At 36.4% G+C, this 23,894-nt stretch overlaps 3 protein-coding genes across 6 annotated transcripts; all 3 read left to right on the top strand.

Moving 5' to 3' along the window:
• Positions 1-5,276: 5,276 nt before the first annotated feature.
• LOC125207099 (alpha/beta-Hydrolases superfamily protein) lies at positions 5,277-9,106 on the top strand. Its single transcript, XM_048106310.2, has 10 exons — positions 5,277-5,649; positions 6,564-6,700; positions 6,785-6,958; positions 7,231-7,467; positions 7,552-7,652; positions 7,741-7,813; positions 7,891-7,959; positions 8,061-8,168; positions 8,387-8,512; positions 8,633-9,106. Exons 1-10 carry the CDS (start codon positions 5,337-5,339, stop codon positions 8,825-8,827), a joined length of 1,533 nt encoding a protein of 510 aa, XP_047962267.1. The 5' UTR covers positions 5,277-5,336; the 3' UTR covers positions 8,828-9,106.
• Positions 9,107-11,536: 2,430 nt separating this feature from the next.
• On the top strand, positions 11,537-15,094 carry LOC125207101 (uncharacterized). Of its 4 annotated transcripts, none has more exons than XM_048106312.2 (7): positions 11,537-11,666; positions 12,572-12,763; positions 13,121-13,186; positions 13,736-13,810; positions 14,155-14,281; positions 14,395-14,520; positions 14,667-15,094. In XM_048106312.2, the coding sequence occupies exons 2-7, from the start codon at positions 12,582-12,584 to the stop codon at positions 14,808-14,810; spliced, it is 720 nt and encodes a 239-aa protein (XP_047962269.1). In that variant the 5' UTR covers positions 11,537-11,666; positions 12,572-12,581; the 3' UTR covers positions 14,811-15,094. The 4 variants fall into 4 exon arrangements, with proteins under 4 accessions (XP_047962269.1, XP_047962270.1, XP_047962271.1 ...); XM_048106313.2 differs by having other exon boundaries at positions 12,566-12,763; XM_048106314.2 differs by having other exon boundaries at positions 11,565-11,704.
• A 6,575-nt stretch (positions 15,095-21,669) lies between these two features.
• Positions 21,670-23,860, top strand: LOC125205389 (reticulon-like protein B5). The gene is made up of 5 exons (XM_048104283.2): positions 21,670-22,036; positions 22,562-22,742; positions 22,829-22,970; positions 23,400-23,469; positions 23,563-23,860. The coding sequence occupies exons 1-5, from the start codon at positions 21,787-21,789 to the stop codon at positions 23,727-23,729; spliced, it is 810 nt and encodes a 269-aa protein (XP_047960240.1). The 5' UTR covers positions 21,670-21,786; the 3' UTR covers positions 23,730-23,860.
• The last annotated feature ends 34 nt before the right edge of the window (positions 23,861-23,894 follow it).

The following is a 23,894-nucleotide window of genomic DNA, read 5'->3' as shown; positions in this document are numbered from 1 at the left end:
AAACCATGCATTTTTGATTGATTTGAGTGTTACTTGATATCTTATACACTTTGAGTGAGGTGAATATACACACATATATACATTCCGAGTGGAGCATGAATTCAAGGTGATATACGAGTTAGTAGTAAAAGTGCATTCGACGGCTTAACTTGATGGAATTTGTATTGTGATATGCTCCTTTATTTCGTATTCTTTGAGACGATGATGATGTCTAAAACTCTTTTGAATCCAAGTTTCTTCTAGTTCTTTTTCTTCATTGCTCGAGGACTTGCAATTGTTTAAGTTTGGGGGAGTTGATTCACTTGGATTTTACATGATTTTAGAGGGTAGTTTTACTTGGTTTTGATCATATATTGTGTACTTTGAGACATGGTTATAGCTACTTCTCTATTATGTTGGTATTTTGACCATTTTGCGAAGAATGTGTAGAAAAATGTACAAAATATGTGGATGTGCAGCTGCTCAATGTTCGAGACAGCTTTTCTGGAGATTTTGAAGTCCGATTCGCATGTAATGCATACCATTCTCTTCGTCTTCGAAAGAGCTTCGTGTGGATATCTTAAACGTCTCAATCGGAGTTCGGTAAAAGAAGTTATGGCCGTTTTACCAAGACCACGCAGAGCAGTGACATAGCTGGCGACCCGCCAGGTTCGCATGCAAACGAACCTGGCGACCCGCCAGCAAAACACGAAAAAAACGCCGTAAGCAGCTGGCGACTCGCCAGCTTCGACGCACACCCAATCTGGCGACCCGCCAGCTTCGTCGGGCAGCTTATTTCGGGCCCAAAGTCAACCCTAGGTATATATATGCCTAGGAAACGCCTCCAAACACAACTTAAACGCCTCCTACCCCAAAAATACCACTTTTTCACCTAGGAAAAAGAGAAGAACGAGCAGAGGACGAGTATTCATCGCAAGATTGAAGACGAGGCCTCCAATCCGCCCAATCCAATTCTAGGAGTTTCTACTTTTAGTTTTATTCTTATTCAAACAATGTTTTTGAATATTTCTTTGACTTTTGTGTTGAACATGAGTAGCTAAATCCTTCGTAGAGTTCTACGGAGGAGATACAATTATTCTTATGTTTAATTGATTTCCTTTTTCTATGCCTTGGCTCATGTGGTTATTTTGATTTTTTCTGTGCTTATACATTTATTTGACTGATCACCTTATAAATGCATGTAGATTTTACTACAAGAACTGAGAAGTGAGTAGTTTAATTTGAAAGAGAAGAAATTGACGTCTTTGCCAATATAATCGAGAGATTTGAGCCTTTGAATGAAGCTAAGTATCTTAGGAGCTATTAGGAGTTGTTGCCTTAGTTCTAGGAAGGAGACTTCGGTTCTAGGTAGCAATCTACAAATTATATGCTTTGAGAAAAGATATAGTTTTACCTTAGTGATAGCTTAATAACCCTTGAGACCCTTTGTTGGCATAGTTAGGAAGTTAGTTGAGCATAGGATAGTTGTTATCGATCCCGTAGGATTCTACCCTTCTCATCTTTGATCTACATCCGTTTTCTTATTTGCTTTTAGTTCTCTAGTTGTTTTTAATTGTTTTTACCTTGCTTTTAAGTAGATTTAGAAAATCCGAACTTTCCGATTCATCTAGATAGTAGTTGAGGTTGGTTCGTGGTAATTAGGTTGACACTCATTGTCTCTGTGGATACGATACTCTTTGCTTACTATTTGCTACATTAGCCCCGTACACTTGCGGGTATACTTGTGTTAAAAATAAGTTGAGTCACTTCCTCTTCCTCTTCATCTTTACACTTCAATTTCATAACTAGGGTTTGAGAGAAAGAGGAAGGAAGAAGATGAAAGATAAGAGGAAGGAAGAAGATAAAATTTAAGTGTAAAAATAATTAGGGAATTAATTAGGGATTAAAAAATCAAAATAAAAGTTTAATTTGGTCAAAATTGGGATTAAACCCTGTTGACGGAGGACTAAAATGATCAAATTTCCATATATTTAGGACCACAAAATCCAAAAGATAATGTTTAGGACCAAAAACGTAAAATGACCATATGTTAAGACTAATTTTGGTCTTTAATCTTTTCAATATGATCATTTAAAAAATGTTGGCAAAATAACTTTTAATAGTACTACATGTACTAAGTATAGTAGGAGTATATTGAATAAAGTAATACCCCTACTATATTAAAAAAAAAAAAAAAGGCCCCACCATCTTTTCTCTTGCGTTTCATTCTTTGTTTGCTGCATTTTCAAGCATGGCAGGGGATACCTCTCCCACTTAATATTCAAGCATATTTAATCCTTCATCCATATTTTCTTAGAGGCATCAGATTTAAAAAAATAAAATACACTCCCTCCGTCCCAGATAATTCGATCCAATATTCTATTTCGGGCCGTCTCACATTATTTGTCCCACTTCACTTTTACCATTTTTGGTAGTGGAACTCATATTCCACTAACTCATTCCTACTCACATTTTATTATACTTTAAAAGTAGGACTCACATCCCACCAACTTTTTCAACTCACTTTTCATTAGATTTCTTAAAATCCGTGTCGGGTCAAAGTGTCCCGAATTATCTGGGACGGAGGGAGTACTTATCTTGTCTCACTCTAAATGAAAATTTTACTATTCCCTAATAAATGAAACATTTACTTAATTTTGATTTATAATCTAAGTGGAGTAAAAATAATAAAATTAATGATAAAAATAAGATGTGTGACTAATGATCAAAGAATATGAGTTAATTAGAATAAGATATACAAATAAAGAAAATATTGTGAGTAAAGATGTTTATTGACGATGCCATGCAAGTCATTAATCCAAATAAAAGGTAAATTGATATATAAATTTAATAGCTTAATTTCTAAAAAATTAACATATCCACATTAGATATATGAATAATTTAAATCATAAAAATTTAAAACTTCTTTGAGAAGTCAAGTTAGAAAATTTATATTATCTAATAATCATATTTTAGTTGAGTATTTATTTCTTCTGTTTAATTTCACACCATAGCATAACTTGATATACATGACCAAAGACTAAATGATTTTTTATAATGGATAGAATAAATTTCTTACTTCCCGCCACATATACGTATAAAAAGTAAATTATAATTTAAATAACGATAATATTTTATGCATCTTGTTTGTTTTGAATAATGTGACAATTTACAATACTCTTTATATTAAGAAGTTATGCAAACTTTATAAGTTAGATTTAATTTTAAATATATATAATTCCATCTTATTACGTAGTTTAATCTATAAACTTAGTAGTATCATTTAATTAATTAAATACAAATTAAAATTAAGAATTAAAAACTTTAATTGAGTAAATATAGGATGAAAATTGTAAACATTACACATTTGTGTTGTCATTTAGCTTGTGAATTAATTCGGAGAAAAAGTATTGCAATAAATGATTAAATCTCAATTTTAACCTAAACAAATGGAATGCAAATTAAGCTCTCTAACATAATACCAATTTTAACCCAAATATAAGGCTAATTAATATATAAATTTAATAACTTAATTATAAAAAAAAATAATGGTAGTGCACTATTTTAAATGTGTTTTAAAACTTCTTCAAGAAGCTAGCATTTTTTTAGGTCATTATTTGTCCAATTGTTTTTGGATATAAGACACTCCATTTTTTCATTTTTCTCTCCAAAAAGGACATCAAGGTCTTTTCATCCAACTTGCACTTTAGATTAGAATAGAGGATCGATAGATGAGAAAAAGATAATTGAACATTTCAATGAGATAAGAGAAGAAAGAGTTTATTTCTAAATATAGAAAATTGTCATTTTAAATGGTAAAAAAAAAGGTGGAATGTTGAGTTCCAATTTCTTTTGGATACGAAATTAAAAAAATTCATGGATTAAGATCATTCATAATAGTGGACCTTCATTCCTCAACCCATCTCCAATTTCCATTTGGCACACATCACATTTTATCCTCCAGAGTCTAACCTATTCTCGGCTCATCTCAACACTATATCTCTATAATTTATTTTAATTGTTGGTATTTATCAAATAGTAAAATAACCAAAATCAAATCAATTGAAGAAAAATATACATTAAAAAAATTGAACATATTTTATTAAAATAATAAAAAAACTTTATGCTTCAGGGCGTTCGGCACCAACTCCATCTGGAATTTAGGGGCCTATTTCAGGATCTGCCACACCTCCCAGTACTTGGATTGAGAAAAAATTTTGTTTCGGGAGAACTGTCGCAGCGACAGTTTTTTCACATCGTCCGTACTTTGGCCGCTGGTCATCGTTCGAAGGTTGTTCTTGTAGATGCCAAGGAATTTGGTAATGTCGGCCCTCATCTGGTCCCAATGTTTGCAGAGCTGGTCCCTGTGGTGGGCCTTTGCCTCAATAGGCTTCACTGAGGGCGTATGTAGCCGAGACCCCACCCCCCCAAAACCCTCTTTGTGTCTACATGTTCTACACAATCGGGTCTTATGACACGTCGACTCAATGTTCGCAATAGCAAGCGACTCATGCAGAGTGTAGTTAATCCTCTTCGACCGGCCATCGGGCTAAGACGACTCACTGAGAGGTGCCTTCCCCTTTCCCTTCCCTCCCTCGGCTGAGGATTCTCTCTGTAGGGAAAAATATCTTAGTATGACAAGAACTCGTCGGTACTGAAGATAGGATTGGTCGCTGGGATAGCGTCGCCTGATCGATCGGCGATCCCGTCCATATTGGGCCGATAGACATTGTTCCCATACTGCGAGAGGGGGTTGAGTGGTCTCTTGGCACCGGCGTAGCTGCCTTGGAACGGAGGGTAGCAGTCGGGGAATTGGTTTGTTCCCCCGGAAAATGGGACCCGCCGGAAAACTGCGACTTGCCCGGAAACTGGGAAACGCCGGGGGATGCTGACTCGCCGGTGTTCGGGAAGTTGTTATCAGGATTCATTTTATTGCTAGAGAGAGAAAATTTGTAATGGAGAGAAATGAGAAGTGCGAATGAAATGGAGAGCAATGAGGTGTATATATAAGGGTGAAAAAAATCCCCAAAAAATTGAGATCGGCGGTCTCCCTGCATGGATGCCGACCGACGCCTTATTGTGAATGCTCTAAAGGTTAAAATGGAAAAAGAAAAATAAGAGAGAGAATATAGTAATAGAGCGTAAAATATAATAGAGAATAAAGTTTTTTATCAAAAAATAAAATGACCTAATTATCTTAGATAAACCTGGAATACGACTTAACTACCTTATGACAAGTGGAGCGACGAATTTACAAAACCAATTTTTACAACCCTATCCTGCACACCTCCACACGCAGCAATTCCCTTCTCTCTGTCTTAGTCAAACGTCGGTCATCTCGAGCTAAAAAAAAAAGGATGCGGGCGATCGGGGCACCCCTATTATTGCTACCACCACTCCACTCTCTCCGTATTATCCCGTCTGCTTCTCCATATTTCTCGCCATCTCCACTCCGACCTCTGCTCAATTTTTTATACTTCCACTCCTCAACAAGACCGGTCGCCGGAATCGCATCATCAATGGCCGCCGCCGGCGAACGCATCACGAGCGGTTGGTTCTCAGTGCCGGACCTCCGCCTCCGGAACCACAGATTCACCGTGCCTCTCGATTACTCTCTCTCTGATCCTGCGTCGCAGAAGATCTCCGTCTTTGTCCGCGAAGTCGTTGGTGGTAATTACTGATTCTAATATCGCTGCCTCCGCTGTGTTGTTGTTGTTGTTGTTTGTTGCTTTGTTGATTGAATTTTCTTATATTGACATGTTTGTTTGTGATTACTTCCCCCTTGGGGATTGCAGCAATTCTTTTTTTTTTTTTTTTTGAATGTGTGAAGAAATGAGCGATCAGCTGTATGTTCTGAGCAGCATTGGATATATATACTGAACAGTTTACTGTTACTCTGCTTCCACCAGGCAAAAGAGATGGTACACATTGAATTGGCTATCATTAGTTTGAAATTGGAAATATCGAGTTAAACTTACAATCTCCGTTTGAATCTCAAATTCAATTGATTATGAAGTAAAGACAACCAAAATTGTGCTCCAAAGTAAATTTCTTTGGCAAAAGTCAGAACTGAAGCATGAACATTTTCCCTGTTTCTTTTATTCTTAACTGCAATTACTTCATTCAGTGATTCTAAGAAGTGCTAGTTCAACATCTTTAAAAAAAACTAGTTCAAGTAAGTATGTTTTCTGTAATATCAATTTAACGTGAAGACTTCCTGTAAGTAAGTATGTTCCAGAATGGATCGATAACATATATTACGTGTTGTGAGTGCATAGCAATGATGAATGTGGGAGTGGTTTACATATAAAGCTGTTAAATGTTATCTTCTTTCAATGGTTTCATGAAACTGTCATGGACTAGGATTTTGGTTACACATGTTTATTGTGTTTCAAGATGAATATGTCTACATTAAATAAGTTCAGCCTTTTCAAGAGATGAATTATTGTATTTTTGTTATACATTCACTCTTATTTTATTGGATGTCACCTGAGTCTTCAATACGGAAGTACTAATTTAGCAATATCTTTAACATGCTTCTCTTCATCACACCATTCAGTACTGATGAACATTGCATTCTGCAGTTGGGAAGGAAGAACTAGATCTCCCCTTTTTACTGTACTTGCAAGGAGGCCCAGGTTTTGAGTGCATGCGACCAGCTGAAGCTGGTGGATGGATAAGCAAAGCATGTGAAGAGTATCGCGTTGTTTTACTGGACCAGGCATGTTTTGAAGCACCATTACATTTCTGGTGTGTGTGCTTGATACAGTTTGTCTTGTTTTTGGCTAAAATGTTTAAATTTCAGCGAGGAACAGGCTTATCGACACCTTTAACAACATCTTCGATGTCGCAATTTAAATCTGCTGAGAAGTTGGTTGACTACTTGAAACATTTCCGAGCTGACAACATAGTGAGGGATGCTGAATTTGTTCGCAGAAGGCTCGTCCCTGATTCTAGGCCATGGACGGTGATGGGACAGGTAAGAAAGTACCTTCTTTTTTATATTAGAATAGGCTTATCAACATAGCATGCATATGCATAAACAGACATTTTTTTTTATCACACACTTCATTTACTAGAAAACTAACATATTGCAACACCGCTGCTTTGTGACATCATTGATAGCAGAAAGACCCTTACAAAAGATATTGCTGCATATCTCCAAGAGAAAAAGAATATTTTGTGTAATGCAAATATCTTCTTTTGTAATGTGTATGTTTTAAATTTTCATCATGGATTTCATCCCTGCAGAGTTATGGTGGTTTTTGTGCTGTGACTTACCTAAGTTTTGCTCCACAAGGACTGAGGCAAGTCCTTTTAACTGGTGGAGTCCCTCCAATAGGAAGTGGATGCACTGCGGATGCTGTTTACAGAGCTTGTTTTGATCAGATTGTGAAGCAGAATGAGAAGTATTACCAGAGGTTTCCTGAAGATATACATATTGTCCAAGAAATTGTAAAATATTTAGCAGAATCTGAAGGTGGTGGGGTGAGAAAATTTCTAAACCTTATCCTTCCCCTTCAGAAAATTTTCACCTCTTATCTTCACCCTTTTCCTTGTGTTTGCATAAAGGTACCTCTTCCATCTGGTGGCATCTTAACACCACGAGGATTACAGCTTTTAGGTTTGGCGGGTTTAGGATCAAGTACTGGTTTTGAACGTTTGCATTATATGTAAGTCAGCCTTCAACGTATTAGTTCGTAAACCTTCTTGATGTGCTCTTTGGAGTCTTAATTGCTTCTTTTATACTGTTGCCTGTAGGTTGGAGAGAGTATGGGATCCTATTTTAGTTCCAGGTGCCCCAAAGAGAATTAGTTATGTCTTTCTAAATGCAGTAAGTTCTAAATGCATTGATATTGGTCTGTGCACTATTATCGAACCAATATATTGACTTATTTGTTCATATTGCAGTATGAGAAGTGGTTGGATTTTGATAGTAATCCTCTATATGCTCTCATGCATGAGTCCATTTACTGTCAGGTAAATGTGTTTCTTGTTGGGAACATGTGGATTTTAGTCATTCTTTATGTTACAATAAGCACAATTCCCTTTAGGATCTAATTTGATTCTGAATGGTTTAGGGTGCTTCTTCAAGTTGGTCTGCTCACAGGATAAGAGCTGAAAATGAGAGTCAGTTTGATGCAATGAAGGCCATCAAAGAAGGACGTCCGGTGCTGTTTACTGGAGAGGTGCGAAACAGAAGTATTTTCACTAGCCACTATTCAAAAGTTTAAACATAGAACAGTGATCCACACTCTTCATTTTTCATTAGGATCCCTGTTACTAACATCTTTCTTCCCTGTCTTATGAGCATATGAATTTAAGTATATATAGCATGTTAGAACTCAATCACTATGTACTCTGCATTCTGCCACTAATTAAACTTGTAACTATTGTGTTTCTGCAGATGATATTTCCATGGATATTCGATGAAATGCAAGCCTTGAAGCCTCTGAAAGAGGCTGCTCATTTATTGGCCGAGAAAAAGGACTGGCCTCCTTTGTACGATGTTGCCACATTGAAAAATAACAAGGTCTGAAATCTCCCTACATTGTACTTTTGATAGTTGAATCTATTTTGTGGACTCGTCTGCTTTAATAAGGATAGAAATGAGACACGAGCAGAGTGTTGAGACGTGCTTGATCAAATGCAGGTCCCTGTTGCTGCTGCAGTTTACTACGAAGATATGTATGTAAACTTCAAGCTAGTGATGGAAACGACTCCTTTGATAGCAGGGATCAGATTGTGGATCACAAATGAATACATGCATTCTGGTCTGAGAGATGGAGGTAGCCATGTTATGGATCATCTACTAGGCCTGCTCAAAGGGAAAAAGCCTCTTTTTTAATTTCCTTTCTTTTTTATACCAAATCTTAGAGTTTTTAACATACTCTGAAGAGAATAAACTAGAACACGATAAATTTTCTCGTCTGATTACATATTGTGTTACAATTAGCATCCCTATCGCAAAATTAAGTGCTAGGTTTTTTTTTTTTTTGTCGTAATGAATTTAACTCTGATTTTGGAATTGTACCTTACATGAACTGTGAACATCGTACATTCCTGTTAAACTATGATGTTTTTCCGACAGATACAGCACAATAACATAAGCTGTTTGTTCTATCAAGTTACACTGTTTCGTCTCTAATTCTATCAATTTATTAACATGAAGCTGTTTGAGCACTCGCTGTCGTGTTCATATGTTGTGGCAGGGCATTTAGCACCTGAATGTTGTGCACATTTTTGGCTCAATCACTCAGCGCAACATGATGTTGATTTATTTTAATTATATTTCTATTTACCATTTTGGATATCCACAAAAAATAGCCTCATTTTTAAATATGAAAAATTTATCTTTCATTTTTCCATTTTTGTCTCCTCCCTCTCCTACTTTATCTATTTTTTCTACCTATGTATCTTACTTTATCAATTTTTTCTTCTTCTCTCTCTTACTTTATTAATTTTTCACTAAAACTCATGTCATTTACGAATGAAATTATTTTTTTTAAACTGAGAATGGGATTATTTTTTTGAACAAAGGTAAGTGACTCATGCAAGTGCTTAACTTTAACTATAGATTGTTGATATTAATAAAAAAAATAGTACTCCTAATCAATTTTTTAATACTCCGAGCTCGCGAAGCTCTAAAACTGTCTAAAGTAACACACAGAGAAAAGTTGACTCATACACAATACTCATTTTTTTATTTTAGGTGTTCTATAATGCTCCGTAGAGTTTTCATTTTTTTAGTAAAATAGTAACATATTTTTCCATTCTTACCTTTCTCTTTTCTTATTTTATTATATCTACTCTTTCATTTCTCCTACATTATTATCTTTTTATTTAATATGTACATGACATACGTTTTTATTAATTTTCGTGTAAAAAAAATGCATCTACTGTTATAGAACGAAAGGACCGAAGGAGTAATACTTATTACCCCATAAATTAGTCCTTTAGATTGAAATAATGATGAAAAATGATAGAGACTACTTGGTTTACATAATTAGATCGATGAGTAAGATGGTTGCCCGCAGTAAGAGCATCCACATCCATGCTCTTTGGCAAGAGCATGGAAGTAGGCTCGGATCCATTTTTACTCCCTGCTTTTTCATAAGAGCACAACATCCACATCCATGCTCTTCCGCAAAAGTCTGCTCAAGGGTCCCATCATTCTATTATTCAATTTAAATACTTCAATTACTAAAAATATTTCCACAATATTAAAATGCATTAACTCGAAATACTATTACAATTTACTAAAAAATTAAAAATTATATAACTAAAATTTTTAAAAATAAAAATTACAGTACATAATTAAAATTTTTAAAAATAAAACTTACATAATTAAAATCCTAAAAATTAAAACTTACATAATTAAAATCCTAAAATTTAAGGTTGAGAGAGTTGTTTGGTGTAGTGTTTTTTTTTTGAAATGGAAGTATTTATAGATGAAAGTGTGAATTTTGGGATAAAAATAATAAATAAAATAAATTAAAGTGTGGAAAAATGGATATATTTTATTGGGAAGTGGAAAAATATTTTTATTAAATCTGAAATTTTCATATTTTTTTCAATAAAATAAATAAATAAATGATAAACCAACGGCCAATCAGAGCATGTCACGTCGCTGCTCGTGCTCTTGCCGTTGGCACGACCGTGCTCTATGCATCGAGCAGGACCGTGCCGTTGGCAAGAGCACAACGGCGAGCAGGGGTCTACTCTTGCCAACGGCACGGCGCCTGCTCTTGCCGACGAGCACCTATGTGCATGCTCACCCTCTTAATTCTTATTTATATTTTACTTATAAATTATTTTCGATTTGTTGTTGGATTTTGGTTTGATTTAGTTAAATATGGCAAATTTCAATTCTTCGTTCCGTTTGAATGAAAAAAAACATAAAACTAATCATTGAATTTATTTTTTATATAGAATTCCTTTTCTTTTCCAAATTTGTCATTTCTATACTCTCTCCTCTCCGTTATAAGTGAGACGTTTTCTTTACACGAGATTTAAGAAAATGATTTTAAGAGAGTAAATGTAGAGAGGATATAAAAATGAAGTAAAATGAGAAAATATGAAAGAAGATATAATATTTATATTATATTTCACTAAAAAAAAAAGAAATAACTCATTTCAGGTTTTCAGGTTGCCAGTATATACATGGATATGCTAAATAGAAATACGAGTTGCTAGTTAAGAGGAGGTATTAATTTTAGTTTCTTGTATCTACACTAGATCTTTTGAAGGTTTTAACCATTTATTTTATTTTTTTGGATGGAAAAATTAAGTTATGATTTTTTGAATCACTGACTCGGTCCCTCTTCAATCATTTACGCCAAATTTAAACTCATTTTTAGTACATTCATAAAATAAATAGTTTTACTTCAAATATTTACACTATATTTAAAATTTACACAATTTTTTTAGTATTTATCTCATAAAAATTTTGCAGTAACACCAAATACAGTGTTATTCCATTGAAAATCCAAAAATGTTTTAGGTGTGTGATTGATATCAACTAATTTTACATCTAAAAAACTAATCAAAGATAAACCCTATAACTAAGTATGCATATATCTCTAACAAAAACCCCCTCACTCAAACTTCCTGACCCATCAGATCTCTGAGCTCATCGCTAGCCCCTCTCCGGCACCGCGCCCATCTCTACGACGGACCACTGCCGAGTTCCGTCTTCAGCTAACATTTAATTTTCCTATTTCTGGTGCTTTATAGCAATTAGAATTCTAAAATAGTTCTTGCACCCACCTTCTTCATTCATCTCTGTGATATGAACATTTGTTGTTTTCTAAGCATATCTAAAGCTCAATGTGAATAACATATCTAACGCTCACCAGTATTGGTGCAAGTATGTGTAATTGTGTATGAACCAAATGGATTAAAAAAAACCTTGCTTCTTGCAAAACTGGTTTAGTTATGAATTCAGGTAGTAGATGAGTTGAGTATCTACATATTTAAGTTGAGAATTTAGTCAAAAGTTGGAGCATTTGATATGGCTCATGAGCCTATAGCTCAACCAAAATACTTGCTAAAGCAAATATTGGAAGTTGCATTTGTATATTTAATGATTACTTAATGGCTTAATGATACAATTTGTATAGAAATTACATTATAATCAATGAAATGCAATTTCATTAAATCATTTGTTCAATTTTGATTATATAATGTATAGATGATCATGTTTCAGTCTCAAACTATTGTTGATATCAAATAGGTTACGAACTTATATCAAATTGGCTCATGAGCCTATGATGCTATTAAGCTGAGCAGCTGATGTGTTGAATAAACTCTTTTCCGAATCTGGAGTTAGCTCTATATTTCTATCTACAACTAGGATTATTATGGATTTGATAGTTGCTATTTTTTTCTCAACTTAGAAAACTAGAATGTGGTTGTCCGAGGGATTCAGTTATTTAGCTGCTATATTAAAAATTTTAAAAATATAATTGTGCAGATTTTTTTAAATAAAAAGAGAAGGTGCTATCCAATTTACAATATAGATTATTCAGCATTTTTAAGGATCTCACATTTTTAAGGTCAGATTTATCATTGCTCGTGTTATCAGTTTCAGATCGGAGGAAATGCACCGAACTGTGGAGTACTCGAGGTTACTAGCTCGACCGTTTCTGACGGCTGCGCGTGGCTTCTGTACATCGCTGTCCAAGAGCGGCGGTGAGAAGATCGTTGCTTCCGTACTGTTCGAGAGGCTTCCGGTTGTGATACCGAAAATCGATCCTATCGTTTATGCATTTAAGGAATTCTCGTAAGCATTTCTTTGTTTTTTATTCGCTTGATTTACTTGCTTGCTCTAGTCATCTCGTAGGCAATGAGATGAAATGGGAAAGCTATTCCTATAATTTAATGTCGTTTGTTAAATAGCATATTGCTCTAACTAGCGAGGCCGGAGGTTGCAATGAATCAGGAATTTTGGCTAGTGAAGGGGGATTTTATTTAGCGAGTGAAGAAGGGAGTATTTGGAGTTGTTAATTCATAGAATTGCTCTGAGAACTAGCAGTTGGATGCATATACAAAATATTGATTCTGCATCCAGTATTACTAGTATTTAGCTGAGATGCTATTGTAATAAATGATGATGTATGGGAACTGGATTTGAATTTAGGTTCCGATGGCAACAGCAGTATAGAAAAGAATATCCTGATACGTTCTTGCAGAAATCCAATGCAAGGTACATTTTCTCTTTTACTTTACTCTCTTTTTGGTTGTTCTGGTATACCATTTATGTTTCCTATTTTCACTATGGTTCTTCAATAGGTCTGTAGTTTGTAACCAATCTTCTAATGTTGTCATTTTTTTATTGTATCAAATGCATTATTTATTCACTGTAATATGACATATTTGTCTTCTACACATACTAAAAGAAGTGGTGAAGAACTATTTAGAGCATTTGCTGAATGTCTTGGATTAGAGTTTGGGTTGCTTGCTTAATCTGTAGAGTTCTCAACAAAAGTGCTTTGCACAAAATGCTGATAGAGTATAGTTGTGAGATGGTCAATTTTTGGTCTGAGCATGTAAATTCAACGTAAGATTATTAATGGAGTATAGTCAAAGACGAGTTCCATCAGTTCATTGGATGCATCAAATGAAAGAATCTATCTCATGTTTGCTGTTCTGTTTAGTTTGATCTGAGATATGCTTGTTGGCAACTGTTTATATGGTTAAAGTTGTTTTATTAACTTTCCTATAAATCTATCTATACATTGACTATGACATGCAGGGGACAAGGAGATCATCATATTGAGTATACGCCGGCTCCACGGATCACTGAAGCAGATAAAACCAATGATAAAAAGTAATGCTCATTGCTGTAGTATATATTTGGCTTAAAAAATCATGTTGGTGAATATTGGTGGTGATTGCTTGTGATTCTGTATGCATAGTCGAATTGGACAAATTCTAAGTGCTGAAAGTAGATCCTCGAGCCTTGTTCTCTTGCAGATGAATCTCGTTTTCACCAGCCCCTCTATTATTTCTGAAATGAAGATCATATTGCCCTGTAGTACGTACTCATGTGCTTGTCTTCCAATTCTACTAGTTTTTCAGAGATTGATATATGGTCAAATAAGTTTTGTAGATGATGGTGTGCACCGCTGCATATGCTAGTGCAGTAACAAATGTATATTTATTATCATACAGGTCACTGCAGAGAGCACTTGACCGAAGACTCTATCTTCTTTTGTATGGTTCTTCATATGATTCTAATAGAACATCTGTGTGGCACTTTCCCGAGAAGGTTTACGACTCTGAACCAACACTACGCAAGGTAATTCAGCTTCCCCCTCATAGCTATGGTTCGTCACGTTTCTCCTTTGGCTGGAGTTTCTGTTTTTTCAAATTGTTTGGTTAAAAAAATCACTGGAACTGAAATATCTGCAGTGTGCGGAATCTGCTTTAGAATCTGTGGTGGGGGATCTTTCGAAAACTTATTTTGTTGGAAATGCTCCAATGGGCCATACAGTTATTCAGCCAGCAGAAAATGACAAGGTCGATGCACCTTCCAAGGTACTTGCCGTGTCTTTTCCAGCCATTTTCTTTTTTGTTATATTATTCGAGTTTTACTTTGAATACTCCACGTAGCTGATTTATATAGAGAGCCAAGACACCATTCATAAAGGCGTCATATATTGCTATATTTTGTCATTTGGCAGCGTTTCTTTTTCAAAAGTCAACTCATCGCAACGAGCAAGCTCAAGATCGGAAAGTGTGAAGATTACTTATGGGTGACAAAGAATGAGCTATTGGAGTATTTTCCTCAGCATGCTGAATACCTCAATAAGATGATCATCAGCTGATAATATTTCTACTCTTTGCTATCCTAGCTTTTTTATCAGCTTCAGGAAAAAAAAAAGATGGAACTGTTTGATATGTTTCTACCGTGTTAAAGGTGTTAGGATATTTTAGTTGTTTCAAGAATTGTAATAATTCCCTTAGGCTCATCACTTATGTCTGTAATTCTTGGGATCCAGAAATTGCCTCTGATGTGAAAAATAAGGGTAAAACCAGATTACAGCACATGCATTGAGATTGTATCCAACTTCCAAAGAATATTGAATGCCTGAAAAAGAATTTTCGAAAATAGTGTGTATGGAATAAGGTACTGTTTATTTTATTGTTGAGACAACACGGTTTTTGGGAATAATATTAGAGTTCAAAAGTTAAAGATGATAATTCATTACATGTTGTTAAACAAATTTGTTTCACTGATTGCATGGGTTCTAGATAACTTATACTACTAGTATATAGTTCACCTAAATGAGCCATTAAAAAATAAGAATGATTGCAATAAAATTATATGATGCTTGCACGCAAATGCATTCAAAACATCCACGTCGTCGAATTTCATTCACTTCCGAATTCATAATACATGTATAATCTTGTAAAACAATACTAATAGTATAACTTGAATAAGTAGAAGCACATCATAAATAAACACATTTCTTATGATAATTTGGGAAATCAAATGGAGTATATATCGAGTCACGTGAGGAGGGTGTAGTAACAGGATTAATATCAAACTATTACTCCACACACAGACATAACATAAATAATAGAAATTGATGCTTTGTAAATAACGTTAGACCTAGAGAGAAGCATGCACGTATATGGCAGTTGAACCGAAATTAGTTGAATTTAGTTGGCCTCATGAGTTTATTACAGTACAATAAATAAACTTCAAACCCATCTCCCTCTAGCTAGATTCCTCCCCATCATGGACCCACCACCGCTGTTACAACAACACCCATCTCAGTTTTCTCAAAATCCTTTTCCAGAAATGGATCAGAAATTGTTGGGAAATTTTGTGCCTAAAATTGAGGTTGGTAGTAGCAGAAATGAAAGAGGAAATTATGGGCAGCGGTTTGCGTTTCAGACGAGGAGCCAAGAGGATATACTTGATGATGGCTATCGCTGGAGAAAATATGGCCAAAAATCTCTCAAGAATAGCACCTTCCCTCGGTGAGTTTCTTCATGTTTCCATTTCATTTTTATTCAAATAATCAAATTGGAGACTCAAATTGATACAAACCACATATATAAGTCATGATGCATTTGAAGTCAACTTGTTACTATGATTATATGCAACATAAATTCATCTTCTTATTGGTATTTTGATTAGGAATTACGATTCACAATTTTAGTTTCACCCACACCGAAAAGAAATCAAAGTTGATGAACAAACTAAACTAATTTTTGGTAACGTGACAAAATTAAAATCCATCACGGGCAATAGTATTCTGTATAGTTTAAATGGTTTAATATGAATATACATTATTTTTAATATTTTGGGAGTGATGTAAATGTTACTCCATATTTATACGGGTTTGGCCGTAGCTACCTCTTTTTATGAATAAATCAATTGAATATATCAAACCAAAATGATAGTCCCTGCGTTCCATATTAACTAAGTCATTATTTTATTTTAGGAAATTCTAATATAATTGAGTCATTCTTATTTTTGGCAAAAGGTATTTCTCTCTAACTCTTATACTTTATTCACCATCCACTTAACACACTATTCTTAATCTCCGTGCCAAAAAGAAGTTCCTCTATTAACAAGGCGGATGGTGTGCAACTTTATTCCGGGCATACCCGAATATCAAGTCAAGCTAAACAGTCGATATGATAAACATAAATGAACTTGGGCATCCCCACCCCAAGGGTATGCTACAAAGCCTCAATTAAAGTACATTAGATATAGTGAAAAACTACACTTGAAGATGTGCTCATCGTCAGGCTGCTGATAGTCTTCAATCAAACAAGTGAAGCCATTCACAGAATCTCATGTAATATGAGGTCGCGCCTCATTAGAACCTCTTGGTAAAAAAAACCCAATAGGATAAAAATCCCCAAGAAGATAAAGATAAAAGAGTACTAGTAGATGACTCCAACGTAATATGATAATCCTCCTCATTCTTCACTTGGAATATAAGTCTCTGCACGTCCAACGCCTTGCCATAAAAAATGAGGGCATTTCTAGCCTTCCAAGTGAAGTTCACCAAATTCGCCTTCTGTACAACTGTTGAACCCCTATATATTCTCCCTAGCCATCCATTTGATTGCACTCTTGATAGACGTCATGCTTCTGTTTAAGCCCAACCACTTCTTCTATTTCGAATGGCCTACCAAATGGTGAAAGAAAACTTGAGAGGTATAAACTTTTTGCAAACGGACTTTGCCAAAATATCCTCCCACCTTTGGCCTTCCCCGCACCCCATGCCGTCTAGAGAGCAATCACTACGTATGTATGCATGTTTAACTAATGTTGTTATAATGTAATTTTTTCATGTATACATACCAACTGATAGTAGTATATGAACAATATTATTGTAAAGGGAAATGCAAAAATATTAGAGGAAGTCAATTGCGGAGAGTATGCATCATGTCATAACTATTTGATATTCTTATTGAAAATTGTTTTGATGGTGTGTGTGTAGAAGCTATTACCGGTGCACACATCACACGTGCAATGTGAAGAAACAAGTAGAGAGGCTAAGCAAAGACAGCAGCATTGTGATGACAACCTACGAGGGAACTCACAACCATCCATCTGAGAAGCTCATGCACTCTCTAACTCCTCTTCTTAAACAGTTTCATTCCCTCACTTCTGCTAATAACTTGCCTCTCTAATATACTACTACTATCATTTAACTATTCTAATTATCTCTCTATACCATGTAATTTCAACTTTATTTCAATGCATTTATTGATTCCAATTTGCTTAACTTACCATCTTTAGTAAATTGTGATTCCACGCTGAAAACATTAGTATACTATATTTTGACTTGTTCTAATGCCAATATTAATGCTAAAATCACAAAACTTTGGATAATGGGTCTCATGTATATTCATATAAATGATATAGATAATTAATAAGATTATGAGAATGTCGTATATGTTAAAAATGTCGTTGCTAGGTAGTAAATTGGTAAAGTAGGAAATAACGTAGTTTCAACTCCTTATCGCTCTTGTGTTGCATCTCTCGTCTTTCTCCCTCTTTATCGTTGAACAACACTTGTCCGTGCCACTATTGTCGCTTCCCCTCCCATCTCGGCCAACAACAACAATCAATAGGACTGCTGCCATCGCTGCCTCCATGCATATACCCCATCTACTCGACTCAGCTCCAATCGCGCGATCAGGAGAACTACCATTTCCCTCTCTTGATAGCGGAGAGGCGACGCCACTCTCTATATTGTTCACTTAGTCGAACAAATACAACTTCTAATTGCATCTCATTTGAGTGCTTAATTAGCACATATATGTGGGTTTTTAATGAATTTTCCAAAACAACACCAAGGCACAATCAATAAAAGAGTATGGATAAAAGTTACCTTCAAATTGAATTTCATACATCTTTACAAGGAACAAATAAACCAACCTTTGCAGAAAATTATACTTTAATCAATAACCGAAATTTTTTATCTTGATTTTCTTCTTATTAGTGTTTTAGAAAAATTTCAGTTATTTTATAACCAATAACTGCTCGATTATATCAAAGAACCTCACATCGTACATTAATTAAATTGTGAAACTCTCATCAACAAAGTTTTTCGAATTACATGAATGAATTCCATTTTATTCATTTTAACTTAAATGAGATCACAATTGCAAAAATTCATTTATTTGAATAGAGTTAAAAGTAACTCCTTATCCATCTAAATTTCCAAACCCGCGACATTCTACTAGTATAGTACGTTACTTTGTACTCCCTCCGTCCCAAATAATTTGGGACACTTTGACCCGGCACGGGTTTTAAGAAATCTAATAGAAAGTGAGTTGAAAAAGTTGGTGGGATGTGGGTCTTACTTTTAAAGTATTAGTTTTATAATAAAATATGGGTAGGAATGAGTTAGTGGAATATGAGGTCCACTACCAAAAATGGTAAAAATGAAATGGGACAAATTATGTGGGACGACTCGAAATGGAATACTGGGTCGAATTATCTGGGACCGGGACTGAGGGAGTAATTATTTTGTGGTGAAACAATAAAATATTACAAAATATATTTCTCAACAACACAGCACCCCCTCACAACGACGAACTTTGTATTCTTACACAAATAGCATGAACTGAAATTTGTTTGAAAAACTTATTATGATAGTTTTTGATCGACTGACTAAACAATCAGTTTGACAGTTTTAATTGAAGACTAGCTGATTGACTACTCAATTCGATTTCAATTAGGAATAATTTCTTAATCGATAACCGTCTAATCAGCTTGGTTAATGATCGATTGACCATTCAATATCTACACAGCCACAATTTTTTCTTAATATATCTAGTTATATCAATTTAAATAATTTGGTTAACAATTTAATTACTACTTACTATATAAGTTTAATAAATTTAGATGAAAAATGGAAATTTTATCCCAAATTAGCACTCCCTCCGTCCCGCTTTAGGAGTCCCGGTTGATCAATTTCGGGCGTCCCGCTTTAGGAGTCCCGATTGGGATAAATTAATAAAAAAATGCCTACAAAGTGTTAAAAGTGTTAAAAGTGGATCCCAACATCCACTACAACTAATAAAAAAGTGTTAAAAGTGGGTCCCAACATCCACTACAACTATCCACCACAATATTTATTTATTATACAATCAATTAAAAGTGAGTCCCAACCTCCACTACAATATTTATTTATTACGTATTCAAATACTTTTTCTTAAAACATGTGTCCGACTCAACCGGGACTCCTAACGCGGGACGGAGGGAATAGTAGATAGAGGAAATACTCCCTCCGTCCAAAAAAATAAATAAAGCACAATTATCATTTTTGGCCGTCCACAAAAAATAGAACACATTTATTTACGGAAAGTTTTCAACAAATAATAACCATACACATTAGAGCATCTCCAATGGCAATAGGCCAGCCATAGGCTAGCCACTCTCTCTCCCTGCCACGTTATCAGCACTAAAAATGCACCTGTCACATCATCATTTTAATCAAATAGGCTAGCCTAAGGCCAGCCACAGGCTAGCCGCAATAAAAATAATTAAAAAACAACTACATTTATGGAATTAAATTTACGAGACATATACGGGAAAATTCATTAATTTCATATAAAAAAAAGTACATTCATTTAAAAAAAATTACATAATAAAGAAAAAAACTATCGCCGTGCAGTCTTCCGTGCCCACAACTCTTCAATTATATCCTTTTGGAGTTGAATATGAGCATTCACTTGGCGCATGTCGGCATGTGCCTGGAGGCGGCTGGCTTCATCGTGAGGTACCCCACGTCGTACGTTAGGGGTGGCCATTCCGTGGCTTGGACCGGCTTCATCGTATTGGCCTAATTAGTCAGTTGTACGCCTTCGTCTTCGACGATCATGTTGTGCAAGATAATGCAGGCGTACATTATATCGGCAATGCAGCCAACACCCCACAAACGCGTTGGACCCTTGATTGCTGCCCATCGATGCCCATGACACTGCTCGTTGAAGAGGGGCGACGAGTTGAGGACGTTGAGGTCGTTGTTCGACCCGGCTACCCCAAAATACGCATGCCAGCCGGTAATTAGCTACGTCCTCGAGGATCATCGTGGGATTCTTTCTCTTGTAGCCGGTCGTGTATGTCACCTTCCAGGCAGTTGGACAGTTCTTCCACTCCCAATGCATACAATCTATGCTGCCTAACATCCCGGGGAACCCATGCTGCTCCCCGTGCATCTGCATCAGATTCTGACAATCTTGGGGGGTAGGGCTTCGAAGGTACTAATCACGGAAAATTGCAATCACGCCCTGACAGAAATACATCAGACATTCCAGGACTGTCGACTCACCGATGTGGAGGTACTCATCCCACATGTCTGCCGCGCCTCCGTAGGCCAATTGCCTGATTGCCGCCGTGCACTTTTGAATAGGGGTGTGGCCGGGTCTACCAGCCGCATCGTGCCTGAAGCGGAAATACAGATATCGACGCTCCAAAGCGTCAACGATACGCATAAACAACTCCATGCGCATTCTAAAACGCCGCCTGAACATGTTTGCGGGAAACCGCGGGTTCTCTGAGAAGTATCATCATATAGCTGCTGATGTGCAGCTACGTGATCCCGATCAATCACTGCTCGGCGGTGGACAGCGGGAGGAGGGCGAGGTACCGCCTGCTGTTCGACCCTTCGCATGTACCGCTCTATCTCGCGGTTCATGTAGGCCTCTATAGCCTCGTTCATCCGCCGTTCGTAATCCTTAGTATCCCCACCACTACCACTACTACCACCACTGCTACCACCCGCGTTACTCATCGCTCGATGTTGCTCTTGTACAAAAATTTAGAGAGAGAGAAAACCCGTTAAAACAAGTAGTGCAAATGAAAATGAAACTAAAATCGCGTATATATAGTTTTTCAAAAATTTTCAAAAATAAAAAATAAAATATGGGCTATGGCCGATTGCTCGCCAATCGGCACGCCACAATGGCGGCCAGCGCATCGGCCAGCGCCTGGAAATCGGCGTGCAGTTTGTTCGCCGAAATGCCGCTGGCCGGTTCCAATAGTTCGGCTAACCGACCGGCTAGCGACGCGAATCGGCTAGCCGGTGGGCTAGCCGCTATTGGAGATGCTCTTATTCCACTAACACTATTTTTCACTTACTTTTTCTTTTTCTCTCACGCGAGGCTCGGGTTCCCGTGTGTACGATAAAACCATACTCGGTAATCATTCCCTCATTACTGCTTTACCATTTGCTATCTTTACTTAGCTGCAAAGAAGCATTCTTCTCTTCGGACTTTCTATATTCGGAATTTCGAATTTTGTATCGGCGCCTCCAATCAGCGATGGCGGAGCAGGAGGAGATATCAGATCCTAGAACGGAGTCGTTGACTGATAGAATCTCCGATAAGATTCATGGAGACGGAGACGCCGACGCCGACGGGGAAGGGGACGTGCACACAAGTTCTTCTTCGTCGTCGTCTGACTCTGAGCAAGAGGATGACAAAGGAGCAACGGAATCTGCGGTCAAGGAGAAGACTTATCAAGCGTTCCGCCCTGAAAAGCCGGTTCACAAGGTTTTTGGTGGAGGCAAGCGTACGTCTCACGATCTCACTCTTTGTATCCCTATCTGCTTTCCTTTTCTGTTCTAGTTTATTTCCTCTGAATTTCTGGATTTGTTTAATGTTTTCGGCGATTGTTTGATGAAAAATTGAGCTGTACTTGAGCGAAGGTGCTGTGTTTGGTTGTGAGAGTTCGCAATTAGCAATTTAGAGTTTGTGGAAAAAATTGAGCTGTAATTGAAATCAAGCTTAAAAACCTGTCTACGTTTGCAATTCTGTTAGTGATTTTCCTTTCACCATGCCTGTTTGACGAGCTGTGTTCTGATACATTTCTGGTACAAAGTAATGGAGATTGGATTGATTTTTAGAAAATTTCCTTTTGAGAGCTGTGTAGAATAATTTAGGTTCATCGTTTAGCTTGCTACTTATGTAATGCTTTCGAGTGATTTTTTGACCTTTCATGCTGGTGTAATTCTTTAGCTAAAATGGTATTACTACAATAAAAATTTGATTAGTGTTTTTATAAAACCTGACAAATTTATGGTGATTTATTCTATAGCTGCTGATGTGTTCTTGTGGAGGAACAAGAAAATATCTGCCTTGCTGCTTGGTGTAGCAACGGTAGTCTGGGTGTTTTTCGAGTTACTTGAATACCATTTGCTCACTCTGGTCTGTCACATTGCAATCCTCATGCTGTCTCTTTCGTTCTTATGGTCCAATGCTTCAGTTTTACTCAACAAGTGAGCTCATGCAGTTTCCTTGTTAACCCATACTCTGAAAGTGTCATGTTCCGGTTGTATGAACCTATTTTGTTATGTGTCTGCAGGTGGCCGCCCCATATTCCAGAAGTTCGCCTCCCCCAGGAGCCGTTTGTAGAAATTGCTTCAGCTCTTTGCTCTGAGATCAATCATGCATTTGCAGTGCTGAGATATATTGCATCTGGCAGGGATCTTAAGAAATTCCTTGGGGTATGATTTTGGGCCTCTCTCTTTTTATGAATCTTCAACTCCTACAGCGACATAACTTTCTCATGTTTTGACCCTTACCATTTTTTCTGGTGATCAAACCCTGAGGTGTTCTCTTTCCCGGCATGCATGCTAGTCTTACTATGGATATGAATAATGCTGATGGAAAGTAGTGAAACTTAATTGCAATTTTTTTACAATGAAACCTTGTTTGAGTTGGCTAGTGATTAATTTTAGATTTTAATTTAGTTAGCTTTTAAAGAATCCTTGTTTAAGTTTCAATATTCTCAATGGTGAGTAGTTTCATTTGCAGTACTAGTGATTTGAGTTATTTGTGTTTTCCACATTTATGTCCTTGTTTCCCCTGTTTACATGATTGCTTGGTTACTTGTTCATCCAATATTTGACATTGAGGCCCGAATTCATTATCAGATTGTATTTGGTCTTTGGTTTCTTTCGATCGTGGGCAGCTGCTGCAGCTTCTTGACATTGTCTTATATAAGTAAGAATCCTTGCACCTTTATTTACCTCAAAACAGATTATGTCATCCTGAGTCCTTGGCTTGACTTGTCTTGTTTTCTCTTATTATTCATAGTATTTGTGTTGCTGCACACCGTGCCTGTTTTGTACGAGAAGTATGGTGATAAGATTGAGCCGTATACTGAGAAAGCAATGCATGAGATCCGAAAGCAGTATGCAGTCTTCGACCACAAAATCTTGAGCAAGATACCCAAGGGAGCACTAGACAAGAAACGAGCATAGGGAGATTCATAACTCCTAACCGTGATACTGAAGTATATACGTTTTTGCTAGTGGTTAAGGGTTTCAGTCTAACTTCGCATTCTTCAGTTCTATTTTAAATGGATGTGACAAGGATTCACAGTTACTGTTAATACGCCTTAGCGTTTGATAGGCCTTTTCCAGATG

This window comes from Salvia hispanica, chromosome 6 (genome assembly GCF_029641045.1).
Source record: "Salvia hispanica isolate PSC_SH4W2 chromosome 6, Shi_PSC_v1, whole genome shotgun sequence".
NCBI lineage: Eukaryota > Viridiplantae > Streptophyta > Magnoliopsida > Lamiales > Lamiaceae > Salvia > Salvia hispanica.
This window is presented reverse-complemented; position numbering and strand designations above follow the sequence as displayed.

What these genes read in the sequence shown, in the direction of transcription:
- LOC125207101 (XM_048106312.2), top strand. Translation starts at nt 12,582, where the DNA reads ATGCACCGAACTGTGGAGTACTCGAGGTTACTAGCTCGACCGTTTCTG. An exon ending in TTGCAGAAATCCAATGCAAG is followed by an intron (nt 13,187 to 13,735) that starts GTACATTTTCTC and finishes TATGACATGCAG; the next exon opens with GGGACAAGGAGATCATCATA. An exon ending in CTGAACCAACACTACGCAAG is followed by an intron (nt 14,282 to 14,394) that starts GTAATTCAGCTT and finishes AAATATCTGCAG; the next exon opens with TGTGCGGAATCTGCTTTAGA.
- LOC125207099 (XM_048106310.2), top strand. Translation starts at nt 5,337, where the DNA reads ATGCGGGCGATCGGGGCACCCCTATTATTGCTACCACCACTCCACTCT. An exon ending in TTTGAACGTTTGCATTATAT is followed by an intron (nt 7,653 to 7,740) that starts GTAAGTCAGCCT and finishes TGTTGCCTGTAG; the next exon opens with GTTGGAGAGAGTATGGGATC. An exon ending in CCACATTGAAAAATAACAAG is followed by an intron (nt 8,513 to 8,632) that starts GTCTGAAATCTC and finishes GATCAAATGCAG; the next exon opens with GTCCCTGTTGCTGCTGCAGT.
- LOC125205389 (XM_048104283.2), top strand. Translation starts at nt 21,787, where the DNA reads ATGGCGGAGCAGGAGGAGATATCAGATCCTAGAACGGAGTCGTTGACT. An exon ending in GGTTTTTGGTGGAGGCAAGC is followed by an intron (nt 22,037 to 22,561) that starts GTACGTCTCACG and finishes TTTATTCTATAG; the next exon opens with CTGCTGATGTGTTCTTGTGG. An exon ending in GCTTCAGTTTTACTCAACAA is followed by an intron (nt 22,743 to 22,828) that starts GTGAGCTCATGC and finishes ATGTGTCTGCAG; the next exon opens with GTGGCCGCCCCATATTCCAG.